The sequence below is a fragment of the Silurus aristotelis genome (genome assembly GCF_946808225.1).
Source record: "Silurus aristotelis genome assembly, chromosome: 4".
NCBI classification, from domain to species: Eukaryota; Metazoa; Chordata; class Actinopteri; order Siluriformes; family Siluridae; genus Silurus; species Silurus aristotelis.
In genome coordinates this window covers 30,387,028-30,408,347 of record NC_139577.1, presented here as the reverse complement: position 1 = coordinate 30,408,347, position 21,320 = coordinate 30,387,028, and the positions used below count along the sequence as shown (strand labels likewise).

General features: G+C 42.1%; 1 protein-coding gene across 5 annotated transcripts in view; it reads left to right on the top strand.

Moving 5' to 3' along the window:
- znf827 (zinc finger protein 827) overlaps positions 1-21,320 on the top strand; it is a 122,075-nt gene that overhangs the window by 78,874 nt on the left and 21,881 nt on the right. For all 5 annotated transcript variants that reach the window (XM_083538577.1, XM_083538575.1, XM_083538576.1 and 2 more), the window contains 4 exons: positions 5,206-5,445; positions 9,675-9,729; positions 9,829-9,929; positions 21,049-21,186. In XM_083538577.1, coding sequence (XP_083394703.1) covers positions 5,206-5,445; positions 9,675-9,729; positions 9,829-9,929; positions 21,049-21,186 — 534 coding nt within the window. The remainder of the gene's footprint in view (positions 1-5,205; positions 5,446-9,674; positions 9,730-9,828; positions 9,930-21,048; positions 21,187-21,320) is intronic.

Sequence of the window (21,320 nt, the reverse complement as noted above, 5' to 3'; positions counted from 1 at the left end):
GGCCTTTCATGTAGTGCGGCGTACCGATGATGTATGAATTGAGAGGACGGGGAGACTGACGCACGCAGAGAGGCCCTGTGAGTGTGTGTGTGTGTGTGTGTGTGTGTGTGTGTGTGTGTGTGTACAGCAAGACTGACGAAAGAGCATCAATATAAACAATTAGCATGGAGGAGTGGAAGAGGTGGTAAATAATGCTGAGGGGAAAAAACCCAAAGAAATGGACACTGAGAGGAGAGAAAAGATTGGGGGGGGTGGGGTGGCTGTGGGGGGTTTAAAGGAAACGAGCCTCAGAGGACATGAGAGCAAGAGAGAGAGAGAGATAGAGAGAGAGACACAAAAAGCGAGAGAGACAGAAAAACAGAACGAGACAGAGACAGACATAGAGACAAAGAGACAGACAGAGACAAAAAGAGAAAGGGACAGAAAGAGAGAAAGAGAAAGAGACAACCAGGCAGAAAACGAGACAGAGTGAGTGACAGAGAGAGAGAAAGTGAGACAGACAGACAGACAGACAGACAGACAGACAGACAGACAGACAGACAGACAGACAGACAGACAGACAGAGGCATAGAGAGAGACAGAGAGCGAGACAGATTGAGTGACAGAGAGAGAGAGACAGACAGAGAGAGAAAGAGAGACAGACCCAACAAATAACCAGTAAAACCCTCCTGAAAATTAAACCATAACATAGAAGATCTACTGGATCCTGATGGGCTTTTTAATGGGATGCCAATGGTCTGTAATGGGAGATGAAGGGAACGTGGTGTTCCTGATGGTTCCTGGTGTTTTATTTGCTGTTATTGCTGTCAGTGGCCAATGTTCTAACCGTCAGATGCTGAGCATCAGTGTCATCATACATGCGGTGCTTTTTTACTAACGAGTAACATTTCTTTATCAGGTTTACAATCTGAAATAAAAATCACTCCCGATATTGTACGATTGAATAAAGATGAATTACGATGTTATAATAATAATACTAATATTACACTTATTCATCTTTCATTATTCACTAGTAATTTCATTTCATATTTCCTTTCATTGAATTAGAGAGAGAGAGAGAGAGAGAGAGAGAGAGAGAGAGAGAGAGAGAGAGAGAGAGAGAGAGAGAGAGAGAAAAGACAGCTTGAGAGAAAAATCCAACAAATTGAGAGAAGGTAGCAACACACACACACACACACACACACACACACACACACACACACACACACAGTAGTCACACTATCTAGGTCAGATACGGACATAAACAGAGTTCCAGGCCCAAACTCCGCCCACCGACCCTCTACTCTACTGAATGGGTGGAGATTTGAGTCAGTGACTGTAAGCCCCGCCCACCCATGCAGAGCTGTAGGCAGATGGCATCTACCCTGGTGCTATTTATAGCCGGCTGTTTGTCTAACCTTTTGAACCGATCTGATAAGAAGGAGCAGGGAAAAGGTTGCAGCACGCTATGAAAACTCTGAAAGGGTCGCTTTTTTTTCCATCCACCTCCATCCCTCTATTTCTCTCTCTCTCTTTCTTCTCTTTCGCTCAGCGCTACCGCAGACCTTTACATTTTCCGATCTCAGGCCGCTCAACGAGGACAGTTTTTCATTAAGACACCCGCTGAAGCGTAGGATCTCTTCATGCGCTCTTTATGGCATTGGCATCTGTTTCCTTTCTCTTTTTTTTTTTTTTTTTTGCCTAATTTCTCGATACCGAGACGACCGAACCTCCAATCAGCATGAATGCGGTTCATTTCATATCACGTGCTGCAGAGTAAAACGCAAACACATCCATATTAGTTCCACGTTCTTACGAGGGGGGGAAGCAGCAAAGTGGAACCTTAAGTTTAATCAAGCTATCTGTAAATGAAGACTGTAGCGATGAACGGCGTTTGGATAAACGTCTCATTAAGGTCACGGCATCTTCACAAAGGTTATCAACAATGTTTTTTGAAATCAAAACAAAATAAGTGTGTAGCTAAGTGTGTAGCATGACAGCTAAGAAGTTAGCTACTTATCAAAACCGTGTTTTTCTGTCAGAATCGCGGTGCTCTATCTTATAGGTGTATTTTGTTCTAGTCAAACAGAAGTCATTGAAAGCAGTGAAGCGTGATTATTGATCATATATTCAAATATGGGGTTCTTCATTGTATAATTGTATAAAATGTCTTTGAATTAGGAGACTCAACCTTGTTCCAGGTTGATAATGCCTCTGTGCACAAAGCCAGATCTATGAAGTTATGCTTTCTTGAGTGGCCTTCTATGGAGCTACACTGATCAGGCGTAACATTATGACCACCTGCCTAAAATTGTGTTGGTCCCCCTTTTTGCTGCCAAAACAGTCGTGACCCATCGAGCATTAACAGCATTAACTTCGTCAGCAGTTTGAGCTACAGGAGCTGGTCTGTTGGCTCGGACCACACGGATCAGCCTTCGCTCCCCACCGGCATCAACGTGCATCGGCCGCCCATGACCCTGTCGCCGGTTCACCACTGTTCCTTCCTTGGAGCACTTTTTATAGATATTGACCACTGCAGACCAGGAACATCTCACAAGAACTGCAGTTTTGGAGATGCTCTGCCCTAGTTTGTCGCTCAAATCCGTACACATGCCCATTTTTCCTGCTTCTAACACGTCAACTTTGAGGACAAAATGTTCACCTGCTGCCTAATAAATCCCACACACTAACAGGTGCCATGATGAAGAGATCATCAGTGTTATTCCTTTCACCACTCATAATGTTATATTTCCATATATCTAACACAAAACAACAGCACGTTCATAAATTTTTTTTTGTGGGGTATACGCCACCGTGCGTATTATCAGGCTTGGATTAGAAGAAACATGTAGATTTCTTCTTAACAACATCAGAAGGATTCGACCCTTTTTATCCACACAGGCTGCTCAAGTCCTTGTTCGGTGTCTTGTCATTTCGAGATTGGACTACTGCAATTCTCTGCTGGTAGCTGGTACCTCTAAATTCACGCATCAGATTCAAAACACTGATGATCGATAGAGACTTTAAAGCACGTTTGTACCTCACTCTGGATAAGAACGTCTGCTAAATGGCATCAATGTATTCATCGCTGATTATTTTCCCAAAACTGCATGTCAACAAGTGTTTTCTTCCTTACTCAGCCATAATATCAATTCACATGCCTCAGAAGGACAAGAAATTGCCCCAGGTTTGTGAGAAATATATGGGACAGTTTGAAGAACTCCTCCCCAAGATCCTGACCAGGAGTTTGTGTGACTTTGTGTTCAAATATCGGTGGGTATGAAACCAAATGGTGGAATATACTCCACTGACCAAACAGTGACGTAGAGCTCAGTTCATTTTTCTTATCCTGTTTGGAGAGACAAGATAATTACACATTGTCTGCCTTCTTCAGCAACACAGATGGATTGTTCCTTTTCATGGCAGGAGGAAAAGCACTTTTTTCTTCCCAACGTGAAGGAGATGTGAGGGGCCGCTCAGACAGATTTCCAGCCCTTCTCTTATGTAGCTTTTAAAGTCAGAGCTTTATGGTTCGGGTGAAATCGGGTCTCACCTGAAGGCTTAATAATCGAGAGTCACTCAGCAGATGAACGATGACTTGATGTTCACTCGAAGGTGCGGTAAACATTTCGGTTTATAGGTAGAAATGGATATTTGGGATCCTGAGTAGCAGCGGAAAGGCATTCACATTGTTTGAATCCTGACAATACCAATCTATGGCTTAGAGACCAAGGAACCTTCAGTTTTCTGAGAGGGAGGGAAAGGAATACTCTCCCTCTCTCTCTTTCTCTCTCTCTCTCTCTCTCTCTCTCTCTCTCTCTACTTGAACAAACTGTATGTAAATGAAGTGATCAGCTATCAAAATATAATCTATCAGTGGCTTTATTGCAACCTTTTGGCTTCATGCCAAGTTTGTATGGGTCACTATGCTATACTGTTCACAAAATCTTCAGATACTTATAACAGAATAATTCTGGCCTGACCCACCCCACCCTGCCCTACATCATCCAACACTGCCCCACATCATCCCACACTGCCCCACCCCACCCTGCTACCCTGCCCTACATCATCCCACACTGCCCTATCCCACACTGCCCCACATCAACCCACACTGCCCCACCCCACCCTGCCCCGCATTATCCCACACTGCCCCACCCCACCCTGCCCTACATTATCCCAAACTGCCCCACATCATTCCACACTGCCCCGCATCATTCCACACTGCCCCGCCTCATTCCACACTGACCCGCATCATCCCACAATGCCCCGCATCATCCCACACTGCCCCACCCCACCCTGCAGCATGCCACTCTGCCCCAGTCCACATCACCCCATCCTGCCCCACACCGCCCCGCCTCGAATCACTCCATTCTGCCCTATTTCTATTAGATTGTCTGTGACCACCAATTAAATTCCCTTTTACTTCTAGGTTAGAATTGGATGTTAGAATATGTGGTATTGTGTGATTGTGATTACTCCAATGTGTGTGATTAAACAAATAGTAAAAAAAATACTTTTTCTCGTTGCATTGAAACAATACAAGCTTTCTAATTTTCCTGCTTTCAATATTAAATCAAAAAAGGATTGAGTTTTGTTTTTCAGCTGCCAATCAAAAAACTAATAAACACAAGTCTTTGCATTTACAATATTTAACAGATGCCCTTATCCAGAGCGACTTACATTTACCTCATTCATACAACTGAGCTGTTAAGTGTTTAAGGCCTTGCTCAGGAGCCCAGCAGTGGCGTAATGGGGGTTGCTGGAATTAACCTCATGACCTTCTGATCAGAAGTCATCTTTGTTCAGAACTTCTTCCACTATCCTTACTCTAGCCCTCTTTTAGAACATACCAATGTTTGTGCTTCAGTAACATACCTGTGTGATCTAATTGTGTACAGAAGTCACAGCAAAACATCCACCATAATTGTCTCCATTGCTGCTGTGTTGGGGGAAAAATCATGTTTGTCTTTGACACTGTTACTGTTCCAGTGTTTAAGTTAATAGAAGTTTAATAAAAAATAAAAATAGAAGTTTAACAGATGAAGGAAAGAAAACCACTAGTTAATTTTAGAGACAACATGGGGAAAGTAGTATCTCAGTGTTTAAGGGTCTGTGTTACGGTGGTACCTGATCGGTCGATTATTTTAAAGGTTTCGCATCGTGACTGATGTACCGATGCACCGAAAATGTTGCGTTGCTCATTTCTTTCTCTTTGTCCTCCTCCAGAGAACAGCAAAGACACCTGTCTCCAGAAAGTAACAGTAAAGGCGGAGCCCATGGAGGTGGACCCACCTTCAGAAGTGGCCCCGCCCCCTTCGCACCTGCTAGGTTTCAGCACTTTAGGGGTATGCGAGAAGAAGGAGCCAATGGCTGGACTTCCGGAGCCTCTGCCCCGCCCCAACAAAGACCTCTTCTCCCAGGACATATCGGTCAAAATGGCCTCTGAGCTGCTCTTCAAACTGTCTGGTGAGTGAGAGAGGAACAAGCCGAGAGTGTATTGTCGCATCCGCAGCCCCGGTGCGCTGTTCTTCTCTTCCTGCCATTGCTTTTTAGTGTGTGTGTGTGTGTGTGTGTGTGTGTGTGTGTGTCCTACCGCTTTGGGCTCTATTCTCTTTTCTGTGGCCTGGGCTTCAGGGCAAGTATGTATGTGTGTGTGTGTGTGTGTGTGTGTGTGTGTGTTTGTGTGTGTGTGTGTGTGGGGGGGGGGGGGGGGGGGTGTTGGGTGTTAAACGATGCACACTTTTCACTCGAGAACAGAGAGAGGATTAGTCGAGGCAAAGCTGCCCCCGCCACTCGCTTTGGCAATTACTGCTCTCGGTTTAAATTCCATGTAGCACCTCTGAATAACGAGAAAAAAAATCCTCCACCATCACTTTCCTCCTAGGACACATACACACACACACACACACACACACACACACACACACACACACACACACACATAAACACTCACACTCCAAACCAGCATCTGTGAACCAGGTGTGTGTGTGTGTGTGTGTGTGTGTGTGAGAGAGAGGACCCTGTTTGTTACAGCCTGGTCCTCCATTTGTTTCGTTCTCAAAAAAACAGTAGTCTTTTCCTTTCTCTCGGGCTCTCTCTGCCCCTTGCTTCCCTTCTCTGTCCGCATCTCTTGCGGCATCGTCATGGCAACCCAGAGAACCCCTCAGTGTGTCATGTGACACCGAGAGTTGGAGAGAAGGAGCCTAGGAAGCGTCACCCAGAGAGCAGGGTCATTACAGGAGGACGATGTGGGAAACACGGATAAAAATGTATAGCAATGAAGCTGACTCGACTGGCTGATATTCCTCACTCACATGAGGCTTTAAGTGTAAACAAGCTTTGTGACACTAAAGCAAAATAAATTTTTAGATCAACTCAACAAGCGTCTCACGCCTTTTCGAAGAAGCGAATTAAATGGAACGATCTTGAATTAATCCACTCTGCCTTCTATAGCAATCTTATAAGACCATAACAAATCACACATGGATCTAATAAACCTGGCTACGACATGCACAGGTAGACCCTGATTTACGATGAAGATGCGTTCCCATGACCCCAGCATAACTTGAATATCAAATAAAGTCGAGACATGGCCAAGCCTACCCAGGAGTCTTAGAGAATGGTGATCTGTATGGAGTAGTATACTGTAATTTGTTAATAATTTAGTAAAAACAAGCAATTTACACTACCATGATGTATAAACTATACAGTATATACGTAATGTGGTAATGGGTGCGTGGACGAGACGCCCTCTGTTTCAAGTACTGTTGCCGCAGTAAGACATTTGAATGATTTAAACGTTTCAAAGATGGTCGTCTGTCCGTCAGTGGCGATCCCGTTTATGGTGGTTCCCTTTTGATGAAGTGAAGCAGGCTGTCCTCGGATGGTTCCGGTGTCCTGACAAATCTTTCTATGGTGAATCTTTCCAAGAAGAAGTAAGAGAGGTCTAGAGTTGATTGAGAACCATCATGGGAAGGCTGGCAGTGGAGCTGATGGTGGAATGGATAAGCATCTGAATTAAAACTTTCTTTTGGCTTCTCCTGTTAGGGGTCGCCACAGCGGATCATCCGCATGTTTGATTTGTCACATGTTTTATCGCTGGATGCCCTTCCTAACGCAACCCTCCCCCTTTATCCGGGCTTGGGACCTGCACTAAGGCTTGTGCAACCCTAATGGCTGGGGTTGGTTCTCTGACCGGGGATCGAACCCGGGCCGCAGCGCTGAGAGCGCCGCATCCTAACCACTAGATCACCAGGGAACCGGATAAGCCTCTGAATTAAACCTGTTTATTACCAGGTTTGATTTTGCAACCCCCACCCTGACTCTCTCAGGGTTCAACAGGGAGCTGCGCAATAACATCACAGTCATTTCCCCTTCCTCCTCCCCCTCCTATTTCATTTCTAGCTGCTCCCCCTCTTTCAGTGAGAGTTCCACTTCACACCTCAGAACATCCTTACCAGCTGCACTTCAGAAGTGAACAATACCACCCCCATTAACTGGTAACCACAACGGTGCAGTTCACATTAGACCAGGTGACAAAACACCGAGATGAGGATGGGTTCCCTCTTGAGTCTGGTTCCTCTCAAGGTTTCTTTCTTTAACCATCTTACCATCTCTTGCCACAGTTGCCACTGGCTCGCTAATCAGGTATGAACTATTATAAGGCAATAAACACATAATTTTTTTACAACCTCATTACCGCTTTAGCTCTTTAAAGCTGTTTTGAGACAGTGCCCATTGTAAACAATGCTTTACAAATAAAAATTTATTGAATTGAATTAAATTGAAGAGGCCCCGATGGTGTCAGTCCCAGTGTGCTCATGGGCTGTGCAAAACCAACAAGGAGGTGTCCTTCAGTAGATCTTTAACATGAGTCTGGAACTCAAAAGAGTCCCTGTATTGTGGAAAATGTCCTGCCTTGTTCCTGTGCTAAAGACACCTCGACCAAGTGGTAATTTAAAGATTACAGACTGGTGGCTCTAACGTCCCACATCATGAAGACCCTGGAGAGACTCGTCTTCCAACAGCTATAGACCACGATCCACAGATCCACTCCAGTTTGCATACTAAACGAGACTGGGAGTTGAAGATGTCATCATCTACCTGATAAAAACCAGATGTACTCACACCTGGATAAACCGGCGAGTACTGTGAGGGTCATGTTCTTTGACCTCTCCAATGCTTTTAAAACCATCATGCCGGCACTTCTATGTGAGAAGCTGACAGCGATGCAGGTTGATCCCTCCCAACCACCCCCGAGTCTTGCCACAACTTTCTACAGATAAATTTGGACAAGACAAAGGAGATGGTTGTGGACTGGAGAAATTTTAAGACACCTGTAACTCCTGTCTTCATTTGTGGTGTTGGTGTGGAGATTAGGATGTGTGTAGGATTAAAAATACCTGGGGGATTGCATAGACAAACCAGAATGATGGAACAATGAAGTACTCTACAGGAAGGTCCTGAGCCTCCTCTATTTTCTGAGGAGCCTAAGGTCCTTCAAAATCTGCAGGACAATGCTGAGGATGTTTTATGAGACTTTTGTGGCCAGTGCTCTCCTCTACGCTGTGGAATGCTGGGGAAGCAGGCTTAGAGTAGCAGACACTAACGTACTGAAAAAACTTATCCGCAAGGCGATGTTGTTGGGGAGGAGCTGGACTCTGACGATAGTGTCTGAAAGAAGGATGCTGTTTAAAGTGCATTCCATCTTGGACAACTCCTCCCACCCACTACATAAAACAATGGTCAGCCTGAGGAGTTTGTCCAGTGACAGAATCATACAACCATGATGCACCACAGAGCAACCACAGAGCGAGTGTTAAACACCCTTATCCAGAGCGACTTACAACTGAGCATTGGAGGGTTAAAGGCCTTGCTTAAATTAAAGTCTTGTGAAAAACCACTTAGGTATTTAACTTTATTGTCATTGTGCAAGGTACATGTACAGAGCCAATGAAATGCAGTTAGCATCTAACCAGAAGTGCATAGTGGCTTATTTACAATAAATAACAGTAGATAAATAAGGTATGAGGCCTATATATACAGGGATGAGTAATGGTAATAATAAATGGTATATATAAAAATATATAATATACAATACACTGTGCAAAGATTATGTATAGACAGACATGTAAGATGACAATATACTCAAATGACATGATATAGTTATGTACAGTATGTATGATACAGTATATCCTGTATAAATATGGCTGGAATGTACTGTAGTACAAATGTGAGTTAAGGATGGTGCGAAAAGAAATGTATAGTGGAATTATATTCTGGATTTGTGAAGCAGCGTACGAAGAACAATGCCTGGGACTAAACTCAGACTTCAAAACCCAAGCATTAAACCACAAAGATGTGTCAGGGAACTCCAGATGCATATTTCTGCACACGATTTGTTCATAGTTTTTTTTACTGTAATTACTAAATTATGTGCTTAAAAAGAAAATATAACCCGAGGCCTTAATGGCCATCAACATCCACACTGTACTTTCTTTAGCAGGTTTCTGTTTAAGCGCAGGCTAGAGTAAACAACGCGCACAATCACGCTTTATCTCGAAAACGCAAGAAAAAGAAAACAACACCCCGCAGATGGCCCATTTGCACCGGGTTAGAATGAAAAATAAAACATGTCTGCCTTCTACAAACACGCCAGCTTAACCCGAGTGCCCTCTTGTGTTTTTGCGTTGCAGAAAAAGTAAGCAAAGCTAACGAAAATAAAGACGGCACATCGTTTGGCATGACCAGGTGAGCGCTAACACCTCTGCCAGCTTCTAGTGTGTTCCTGTTTTCCTGCCCTGGAATGAAACGAGGGTGACTGTTGTTTGCTTCACATTTCTCTTCCAGCCCTTTTCTGGACGACCGCTTTAGACAATCCCCCTTCAGCACGCGCTCCAAGAGCTCTTCCCCGGCCGAGGCCAGCTCCTCTGCCCGAGCCTCCCAACAAGGTACGTCATGCTGTGTCGATTCTTTTTTTTAACACCATTGGTACCTAAACACAGGGCATGTTAAATAAATAGCATGTCACCATGGAGCTCCGTCTACAAATTGTAATTATTTGTCTCGCCGTTCTTTGTGTATCAATAACACTTGCATTGATGTAGATTTAAAAACGACGATATGAATATAAAATCTTAAAAACAAAAAGGTTTTTGTCTATACGAGGTGGTAAAACGTTTCGAGACCAGCCCAGTTTACAAGAAAGTACTTTTCTTATCTACGTTTGCACACCATCACCTTCAAAACAGTCCCCTTGCACAGCAATACAGCGTCCCCAGCATTCCTGCCACTTCTGGAATATCTCCTGGAACTCTTCCTTTTAAAGCGTCAAGCATCTTCTGGGTTTCACTCTGGATCTCCGCAATGGTGTCAAAACGGTGACCTCTGAGGTGGATCATCATCTCTGTAAAGAAAGCAAAAAACCTGTCGGGTAATGTGGGTGCGGAAGTAAGATCACGTCGTTTCTGGCAAGAATCTCAGGTGTGAGGTGACAGGATACGCACATGATCAGAATAGCAGACGTGATAACGCACATGGTCAGAATAGCACCAGTTGCACAGCTCCCCATGTACACAGGATGTTATGAAGGCCAGTGCTTCCTGTGACTGTGCATTCAGCCTCGTGCTGCCATCTGTTGGCGTGTTACAAAACTAGTCTCGAAACTTTTTGATATCACCTCCTATACGAACTCTAACCGTTTCCGTAGTCAAAGTTCAGTATTGTGCTCAAGACAAACCTCCATCTCACTCAATGCTGAGACAAGCAGCTTCCCCAATATAAGTAAAATGTGGTAGAAAAAAAACAAACAAACAAAACTTTTCTCAATGACTAGGAGGAAGACATTTGTTTTACAACAGTCATAGGAAAAGTACGTACAGTGCATCCGGAAAGCATTCACACTTTTTCCACATTTTGTCTTAGTCTTAATCTAAAATGGATTAAATTCATTATTTTTCTCAAAATTCTGCAAACAAAACCCCATAATGAAACGCAAAATTGTTTGAAATCCTTTTCCAAATGTATTAACAATAAAAAACATAATAAATAACATGTACATTAGTATTAACAGTCTTTGCCATGACACTCAAAATTGAGCTCAGGTGCATCCTGTTCCCACTGATCATCCTTGAAATGTTTTTACAACTTGACTGGAGTTCACCTGTGGTAAATTCAGCTGATTGGACAGGATTTGGAAAGACCTGTCTATAGAAGAATGTTGCATCATACACAAAAAGACTTGAGGCTGTAATTGGTGCCAAAGCAGCTTTAACAAAGTATTGAGCAAAGACTGAATACTGATGACCATTTTTTTGTAATACATTCTCAAAGATTTCAAACAAACTTCTTCCACATTGTCATTATAAGGTATTGGTTGTAGAATTTGGAGGAAAATAATGAATTTAATCCATTTTGGGATAAGGCTCTGTGAGAGAGAGAGACACAACGTGGAGAGACACGTCAGGAGGTGTTACAAAAGTTCCTATGCTAACTACCCACTGGAAAAATCCTGTGAGTTAAAAGCAGCTTTGCGTAAATCTTTTTTTTAATGAGGGGACTTTACCATGGTAAATTATTGTCAATAATTATTGTAAGGAATCGTTAACATTGACATGTGATCAAACAGTCTCACATATATGAATATTACTATGAATAATAATATTATCAAAGGTGAACTGTGCCACTTTGTTATTCCGGAAGTTTGGAAGTAGCCCTTTGTATTACTCAGTACCCTTGAAGTAGCTCTTAGTTTCTAAAAGTTTTTTTTTTTCTAAATATATTTCCTGATATTTATGTCCAGATGTAACCTAGAACATGGAACCTGGTAAGCAAAAGTATTGGGACATAGTCTTAAAATAAGCAGGACATCATTTGGGTGCTTATTTTTTGCATGAGGCTGGATACGGGCAGGTCAGAGCCTAAACAAAGCTCACTGCCACTTCTTTGACTATCAACAAGGTCATGAGGGAAAAGATTGGGGGGTTCATGATAATCTGGACTTTGGACTATGGTTCCAGCTCATCCTGATGATGGAAAATATTCCTCAGCAACTGTAATGTACGTGTGATGGCGTAAGACATTTATGCATGTACAGTAAGTGCGTTATCATTGTGTGGATCATTGTCAGGATCGTAGGGGACCCTGGAAACACTGGTCACATAGCAGAAACACACCTCGGATTGGACAAGAGTCCGTTACAGGATACCACACGGACACACATTTACACACACATTCACACATGCTTTCACACCTAGGAGCAATATCGAGTCATCAATCCACCTCCCAGCAAGTTTTTGGTAATTACGAGGAAAGCAGGGGAGAGGTGACAAACGAACAAAGTGCTACAATATAAATGAATATGCAAACTGGAATACCAGGAAAGAATCAGCAGGGAAATTGTCTCTACAATGTCAGCAGATTTAGAAGTGAGGAATATCGAATATGGTATAATTTCCACAATAGCACAGAAACTTATGATATAACATGTCAAAGTTTTTCTGAACATTCAGAAATCACTGTAGCACAGCCAAGAACCATGAATGAAAGTCTTGACTGGATTTCCAGATCTGAACAAACAAAATAACATGCTACTCAACTAGCATGTCACAAACAAACGTGGTAGATGAACACTAGTCTAATCACTCGGGGTGTAATGGTGCTAACGTTTCGGTACACAGGGCTTTCTGTTCGGTGCACACGTGTACCAAATTCGAAAAATTTCCTCACAAACTTATTACGGTGCATCCGGGAATATTCATAGCACTTAATTTTTCCACATTTTGTTGTTACAGCCTCATTCCAAAAATGGATTAAGTTCATTATTTTTCTCAAAATTCTACAAACTAAACCCCATAATGACAACTTGAAAGAAGATTTTGCAAATTTATTCAAAAGAAAAAAACAAAATAAATCACATCGATTCCTCAATTAATCAATATAATAAAGTGTAATTGCATTAATTTTATTGATTTATTTTTATATATTTTTTTTTTATTCAAACCAAGCATGCGTTTTATTTAAAATTGTTTTAAAAAAATCTACTTTTGATGTTCATAAAATGTATAAATAAACAATTGAAAAAAATCTTAATAAAAAAAACGACAAGCAATTTTGTGTTTGTGTTCAGCCTAACTGTACCGAAATTGCACCCAATTGTACGTACCGAACTTTGAATTTTGTGTCCTGATACCCCTCTACTAATCACATAGTGAACAATGTAGGAGGACAAACTTTTTTCTCTTCGACTAAATTGCTTAATTTGGACAAATTTTTGTTTCTCATGCAAGCAAGAAATGGTGATATTTTAATGCTAGAATGACCTCTGGTGAACTAGGGTTCATTTGTTTGTTTATTTAAAAAAAAATTCCCGCTTTTTTTACATTTTAGATAAAAAGCGTTATTTTTATGTTTAAAAGATTATTTCGATTAGTATCGATTATTATACTTGAATTATTCAGGTTGTCAATTTTTGCTACTGGTTTGTGCTGTATATCTTTCTTGACTTAACACAGGGGTGTCAAGCAAGTCCACCCAAAATTCTACCTGTTTAAATCTAATGATTTTCATTGTCAAGGACAATCAGGTGTGGCCCTTGATTGGTTGGAATAAAAAAACCTGCACCCACAATGGCCCTTTGTGGAAAAGATTAGACACCCCTGACTTAGGCTTTGTCTGCACTAATCAGGATAAATTTGAAAATGCCGTTTTCATCTAAAAGCGATCTCCGTCCACACTTTCATTTTTACTCATATCCATTTCAAAAGTTGCTTCTCCACACTGAAACGTCTGAAACACTTCTGAAAAAAACATCATTTCCGCCGCATTTCCCTTTGAAACAGTCATCGTTTTTTCACGTCGCAGTGCTGACTGTGAAAACGCCATTTTTACATTTATCCACTTTGGATAGCGTTTTCAAAAAGCTGCGTTTTCATTCAACTGGCAACGCAGTCTCAGTTTGGACGCAAAGCTAAAACGAAGAGAAAAAATATGCATTTTTAAACAAAAACATATTAGTGTGTACACAGCCTTAAACCTTTCCCCTGAAGTAGATTAGATTTACATATTTATTTATTTTAATTATATTTTAATTACATTTTATTTGTGTAGCACTTGTAACAATAGACATTGTCCCAAAGCAGTTTTTGAGAAATATATTAGGAATATAACTTTAACATTTATAAATCAGTTCATATAAGCTTATCCCAAAATCCATCCTCAATGTCCATAAGTTCAATCCTCAGGAACTTCATGGATCTGTTGGTGCAGAACCATCCTGAGCTGCAGCAAATGGTCTGCAATCGAAAAAACTCCATCCTGAGGTAAGGCATCAGGATGAATCTGGCAGGTCCAGGAAAAATATACGCAGCAGATCACTGTACCTCAGGGGCATGTTTAACTCGATGGAGTGGTAGTGGGGTGGGTTGGGGTTTTGGAGGGCAACAGGGAGATTTTAGCCATTAGGTTCTGAGGCCTGCTTTGCTACTCGGAATTTCCCTTATTACTCGCCGATTACAAATCCCCACCCGCTGTCAGGCACCAGGAGGCCTCATGCCCATATGCGTGCCCAGCCAGGAGGCCTTGGCACTGCGCAGCTGTGCTCCATGTCCCCCCAACCCCCATCTCTGCCCCTACCCCCATCTCTGCTGGCCCCTCTGGCGAAGGGTAATTAGTGCGCGGCGGCATGGCCCGCTTCCTTCCACCACTTAATGAAATAATGATTGGGTTTTCCATGTCCAGGGTGCCCTGAGAGTTAATTTGCTACACACACACACAACACACACTACCCAATTGAAGTTCTCTCTCTCACACACTCACTCTCCCTCTTTAGCTTTGTCTGTTTTATTTTTAAACGGTCAACACCTTTTTTGACCCGACGTGGGCTGTAACTCCCACTCCGTATTCGACACAGAGAACGAAGTGTTTATTATTATTACTTATATTATTATTATTTCTGCATAGCCGTCCCATTCGGCGATAAAACACACCAAATTTCCTTACAGCACGTATTTCCACTGTCCCTTTGTAGAAAAGCAGGTTGGTATACCCTTGTTTCTTTGCCTTGGGTTACACTTACCAGAAAGTGTCGAGGCTGTCTCCTCTCTGCCGTTAACGATGCCAATTAAACCATTAGGCACTTGAGGACCTCACATACACACACACGGACTGTCTGGTCAGCAATTGGTGTAGACGGTCACCAACTTACTGACCCCATGACCCTGGAAAAAGCAAGCAATTTTAGATAATTAAACCAACTAAGGAAGATCACTCAATTTTTAACTCATCCACATTCTGGCATCTATAAATATTTATGAATTATCCAAATTGGACAATAAGTCGCTTGGATTTCAGTACTGCAAAATTACAATAGCAACTGTTCCACACATCACATTAGTGCTACTTAGCTAAATTAGCACCCAGTTATCGGCAAAAAAAAAAAAACAGACGACCAACTTTTAAACCGAATTCAGTGCGATTGCAAACAGAAGCCCTGCCCCGGTGCATTGTGGGAAGATGCGATAAATCACGCTCACATCCGAACAGGCTCTCAGAGCCATCGAGTCTGAGCTTATAGGTCCGTACTGGTCATGAGTCACCTCAGAGCACCAGGGGTTTCTGGGAACTGTATCTCGACTGCCTGCTATTGCTTCCAAAAGTCACGCACCAGAGCTGAGGGCAAAAACATCCACGCACCTTTAATGGAAGCTCTCGTACCGTGAATCAGACTCGGGATAAAGTGGAGAGATGTAGCATACGCCATGGAGTTATATAATTATGGGGCTAAATGTAGTATATTTAATGATATGCTACTTCTAATCCGAGCTGAAGTGTAAGAGTGGTGTATGTGCATTAACACCAAACTGCCCCTGCCTTGGATGTTATGAAAGTGAGCAGGAAAGGTCACTTTTCTTTCCTCGTGAGATATTAATGCTAAATTTGTATTAGCAGTCATTAATTATTGACACTATCATGATTTAAAATGAATGAAACACTCTTCCTGGAAAAAAAAGAAAATAAAAAAGTTATACACAAATATACAATCTCCAAAATTTTTAGCACTTGAGGTTTTAATACACAAAATCACCCTTTTAATTGCTGAGCCATGTGACGCCTATACAAATTGTTCTTGGAGGCAAGTCTGATTCAATCAGGGTTCAAATAAAATGAAATACAATTAAATTCAATAAAACATTCATGGATGATCATATCCATACTTAAAATAATAAATATAATAATTAATATAATATAAAATAATATAAATAATTATAGATCACGTAAGGTGGACATTAGTCAGAGGAGCAACCAAGAAACCAAAGCAACATGATGCCGCCACCACCATGCTTCAGCGGAAGAATAGATCAGGCTGAGGGGCATTGTTTTTGGCAAACAAGAGGATCTTCTTAAAGAGTTTGTAAGTCAGTCTTCCAAGAAACCGCAAATAATATACAGGTAGTTCTCGAGTTATGATGGTTCGCCGATAGCGATGAGACAAAATTGTAGTTTCACGTGGCAGGCAAATGTATCAGCATATTTATGCGTTTGACAGCGTTGACAGAGCTCAGTTTTCAGAGCTCATTAGGTTTTTCTGCTTTTGGTGTTTCGAAGCCTAGTTTAAATTTTTGTCTCCCTCCTTTTTATCGGCATTGCCGGACACTGAAACAGAGCACACTGATTAGTCTCATCAGCTACAGGTGTGCTTCTTACAGCTCGTTTCATCCCGCTCCGCCCTCTATTGGCGAACCGGCGCTCCTGCATTTTTTTCAATATAATTAGTTAAATTATTAAGTACAGAATACTATCCCATACTGATCAGCATTCTTTAATACTACTGGGTAGACTAGGCCATGTCTCGATCTTTTTAGGTTACAATGGGTCATCGGAATGCATGTCCATCGTATTTTCTTAAAACGCCCAGACATAAAATCTGCTTGTCCCGACTGCCCGAGGTACTACTTTATCTTATGTATGTACATATTTAAAATTCATTTCAAAACCAGAAAACCAGTATTTCGGTGTGTCACAAGGTCACGTACATTCAGCTTTTAGGGGCAAGTTGAACCCGAGTATTTTAATTTCCCCTCAATAAGACTACCCCAAATTCCCCCTGCACATATCCGCTCATTCGAGTTTTAAGAGCTGCTCTGGGCCGAGGTGCTCAGTCACGTGCTGGGTCGCGTACCGGTGAGATGTCCTTCAGGCTCGACGTCCAAGGCCAGTGCATCTGCTCTTTAATGGCCACCATTAAATATTCCCCAACATGCCAAAAAAGCTGCTACTCTGAGATGCCCTCTCTCTTTCTCCCCTTTTCCCCCCCTCTCCTCTCCTCCCCCTCATCCTCCTCCTCCATAACCCCATCAATCCTGCCGCCTGCGCTATGCTGGACAGCCTCCGGAAAAATGGGCCTGTTTATGAGGAACCGCAAGTCCAAGGGGACACACACACATGCAGATGAAGCATGTACGCACAGGCAGAAAGCCATGCGTGAGTGTGTACCGAGCGGTCCCGAGGTCTGCACAGGAAGCTCAGAAGGCTGTAGATGTCATTTGCATGACCTCCAAACACCCACAAACACACGCTGGTATGTTCTGCAAAACTTCCAACTGGCTCAGGTTCGCGGCTCTGCTGTTTTACTCGTTCGTCTCGGGCTAATGTCATACCGATGTCACCATGCTGTGTTTACCGTGTGTGAGGCCTGCGCTGCATTAGCCAGCTAATGTGTGTGAATACGAGTCATGCATGCCCACTGCGCCACCTGGCCAATCCAAGGGGCTGCAATGTGCGATGACGGAATTTCTCTTCCAATTTATTTATTTATCCTCTCGTTTATTTATCTCTCTTCTACTCCTCCTCCTTCCCTCCTCCACTTCCTCTACGCACGAGAGGGGAGGCGTGGAGCTGCATTTTAATTTGACGGCAAGCCAAAGCACCTTCATCAGAAGGTTAATTCTGTCTGTCTCCTTGTGGAGTACTGTTCCCTCTCTCTCTCTCTTTCTCACTTAGTCCCTCCCTCTCTCCTTCGTTCTGTCTCAGGACTAGAAGATAGATAAAAGATGTGCTGTGCACCAGTCCGAGTGCATCTCCCAGAATTAAAGAGACCTAATCAGTGTTGGAGTGCCATTCGGTTGTTAAAATTAATTCAATAAATGTTTTGTAGATCGCTTTTAACAGTCTACATTGTCTCAAAGCAGCTTTACAGAGAAAAAGAAATGATTAAGTGGTAAAAAGAGTGTATCGGTTTAGTGCCTATACATTTGTTGCTTATGAGTTTATCACTAATAAGCGATCCAGTGGCATAGAAAAACTACCTGAGATGGCTACCATGACCTAGACGCCTGGGTCAGAGCATCTCCAAAACTGCAGCTCTTGTAAGATGTTCCTGGTCTGCACTGGTCAGTATCTATCAAAAGTGCTTCAATGAAGGAACAGTGGTGAACCGGCGACGGTTTCGTGGGCGGCCGATGCTCATCGAACCACGTGGGAAGCGAAGGCTGGTCCGATTCAACAGACGAGCTCCTGTAGCTCAAATTGCTAAAGAAGTGAATGTTGCTGATGCTTAATGGGTCGGGACTGTTTTAGCAGAAAAATGGGGGACCAACACAATATTAGGCAGGTGGTCATAATGTCACGCCTGATCGGTGTAAATGCAGAACTGTCCAAACAACCTGTGGTCCTAAACTATTGTAGCAGACTGTTGATATGAATGACAGTCCTAATCCAAATAATCTCTTCTAAAAACAGTACACTATATGAACATGGTTTGTGGACACCTTACCATAAAAGTGGTATGTGCTTTTTAAACATTCCACATTCCACATTTAGTCTTAATTTGCTGTGACAATTCTCTAAACTCTTCTGGGAAGATGTTCCACTAGATTTTGGAGTGAGCTTATGGAGATTTGTGATCATTTATCCACAAGGGTGAGAGTAAAGTCAGGTACTGGTGTAGGTAAGGTGAGGAGACCTGGGGTGCAGTCAGCATTATTCATCCCAAAGGTTGTAAATAGGGTTGAGATCAGAGCTCTATAGCAGGAGATCTTCCACTCCAACCCATTTAAAGCGTATCTTTATTGGGCTGGCTTTGTGGACAGGGGCATCGTCATGCTGGAACAGGTTCGGGTCTCCTAGTTTATGTGATAGAATTGTGTGCTTCCAACTTTGTGGTAATTGTTTGGGGAAGAACCACATATGGCTGGAAAAGTCAGGAGTAGATGATAAAACTTGATTATAAATCAATCAAAAGTAGAAGGAATCTTTCTGTAATAAAGGAGCATATTGGAGGTATAAACTTCTTCAGGATGTGCTGATGTAACTTTGCTTTACACCACATTACATAGTCATTGATTATTTTTCCATAACAGCACAAACCCCAAGTTTTTTATTCCTTAAAAATAAAGCATCGATGCCTGTAGGCAAAAAAAAAAAAAAAAGGTTTTCCGGTCTTAAAAAATGTGTGTAGAATATATTTTTCTTTCTTTTTTTTATATAATAGTTTGTTTATCCTCCAGTATTGTTAGTGGGTGTTTTTGACTCCTGCCAGCGTTCTCAGCTTTGTATTTTGTCTGTGATTGTGTGATCTGTACTGTCTACTTCAATTTCACCTTTGTTAAATCTTGCACATGTACGATACCTTTCAGCCTTCTGCGTTTTATCATCATCTAACACATTCTTCTCTGGAAATTCTTCTCACCTTGTTTTTTTCCTGTAGTTAACAGTAACGATCAAACACTCCATTCCACTATTGTGCTATTCACATCGAAGTCTATTGAACTGCTTTTTAGTGGCTTCACACATTCCTTTCCTGATGAACCCAGTAATTTTATTATTTAGAAACCTATTATTGAGTGACTAAAGTGAGACCCAAAGAAATGGAATGGATTAACAATGATGAGGGATATTTTTTTGGGGGTAGTTGGTGCTTATATTTTGCATTTAATACTGCTGTTTATTTCTTCTTCTTTTGGTTGCTTTTGTAAGGGGTCGCCACAGTGAATTGTCTGTCTCCATATCACTCTGTCTTTTTTTTTTTTTTTTTTTTTTTTTTTTAAATCAACCACCTGCATGTCTTCCTTTACCACATCCCTAAACCTCCTTCTTGGTCTTCCTCTTTTCCTCCTACTTGGTGGCTCCATCCTCAGCATCCTCCTACCCCATGTCCCTCCTCTGCACATGTCCAAACCATCTCAATCTCCCACCTTGGCTATGTATATAGTTTTTCATCTGAAAATGCTTTTTTTTTTTTTTTTGGCCTTTCACTTTTTTTTTATTAAGAAAAACATAGTTTTTGAAAATGCTCTAGCTACATTTTAATAGTTTTTGACGTCACAGTGTGGGCCGTGAAAATGCAGGCTTTAGAAAAACTGGACAAAAAAAAAAATCTTTTTTATTCATCTCCGTAATGTAAAAAAAACACCAGGCAGAAATCACGCGGGTTGAAGCGTCTTACGTTTTGTTCATACGCAGTACAGGGACGTGAGCGTTTTCAGACGTTTTAACAATTTCTGGGATACGACAGAAAACTATAGTGTGGGCGCGAAGCATTTTTAGACGAAAACACCGTTTTTCAAATAGATCCTGATTAGTGTAGACATAGCTCTTGTCTCTATAGCGTCCTACTGGCATACAGTTTCTTTAATAAACTTATTTCTAATCCTGTCATTCTCGTCACTCTTGATGAAAATCGCAGCGTCTTCAGCTCCGCCTCCCGTCTTTTTGTCAGTGCCACTGTCTCTAAACCATACAACATTGCAGGTCTCACCACCGTCATATAAACAAGAGTTGATTGAAATGCAAGGAACTCGAATACGTGCAATATGTGCACAGACTTTATTACAGACCTCACAGCAGGAAGACAAGGCCACTCTCACTTGCTCACAGATGCAGGTCTTTCTCGCTCAAATTATTGCTTTTCATTCAAATGAATTTAATGAGGAGGTTATCTGGGTTAGTGCTCGAATTGATCATCAGTGTTGCTCATTTGAGAATATTTCTCGACCTGTAACAGGTGTGTATTAGCTGAAACAATGTTTTTTTTTTTTAACTGGAACGATCCTGGTTTTTTTTTTTCCACCTCAGATTCAGAGAAACCGCTGTGCAAGGCAGGAAACGGTCTGTCACAGTGGAGACTCAACGAGCAGCTCTTCCCCTGTCCGGTGTGTGGTAAAGTGTTCGGTCGCCAGCAAACTCTCTCCAGACACCTTTCCTTACACACAGGTGAGATTCCAACACACACACACACACACACATATACACACACCGATTCTCCAAAGCTGAAGATTGGAAAAACAATCACAACATCGTTCTCCAAATAGTCCAGCTGCAAGGATCCTGTGCCCATTGTAACCTCA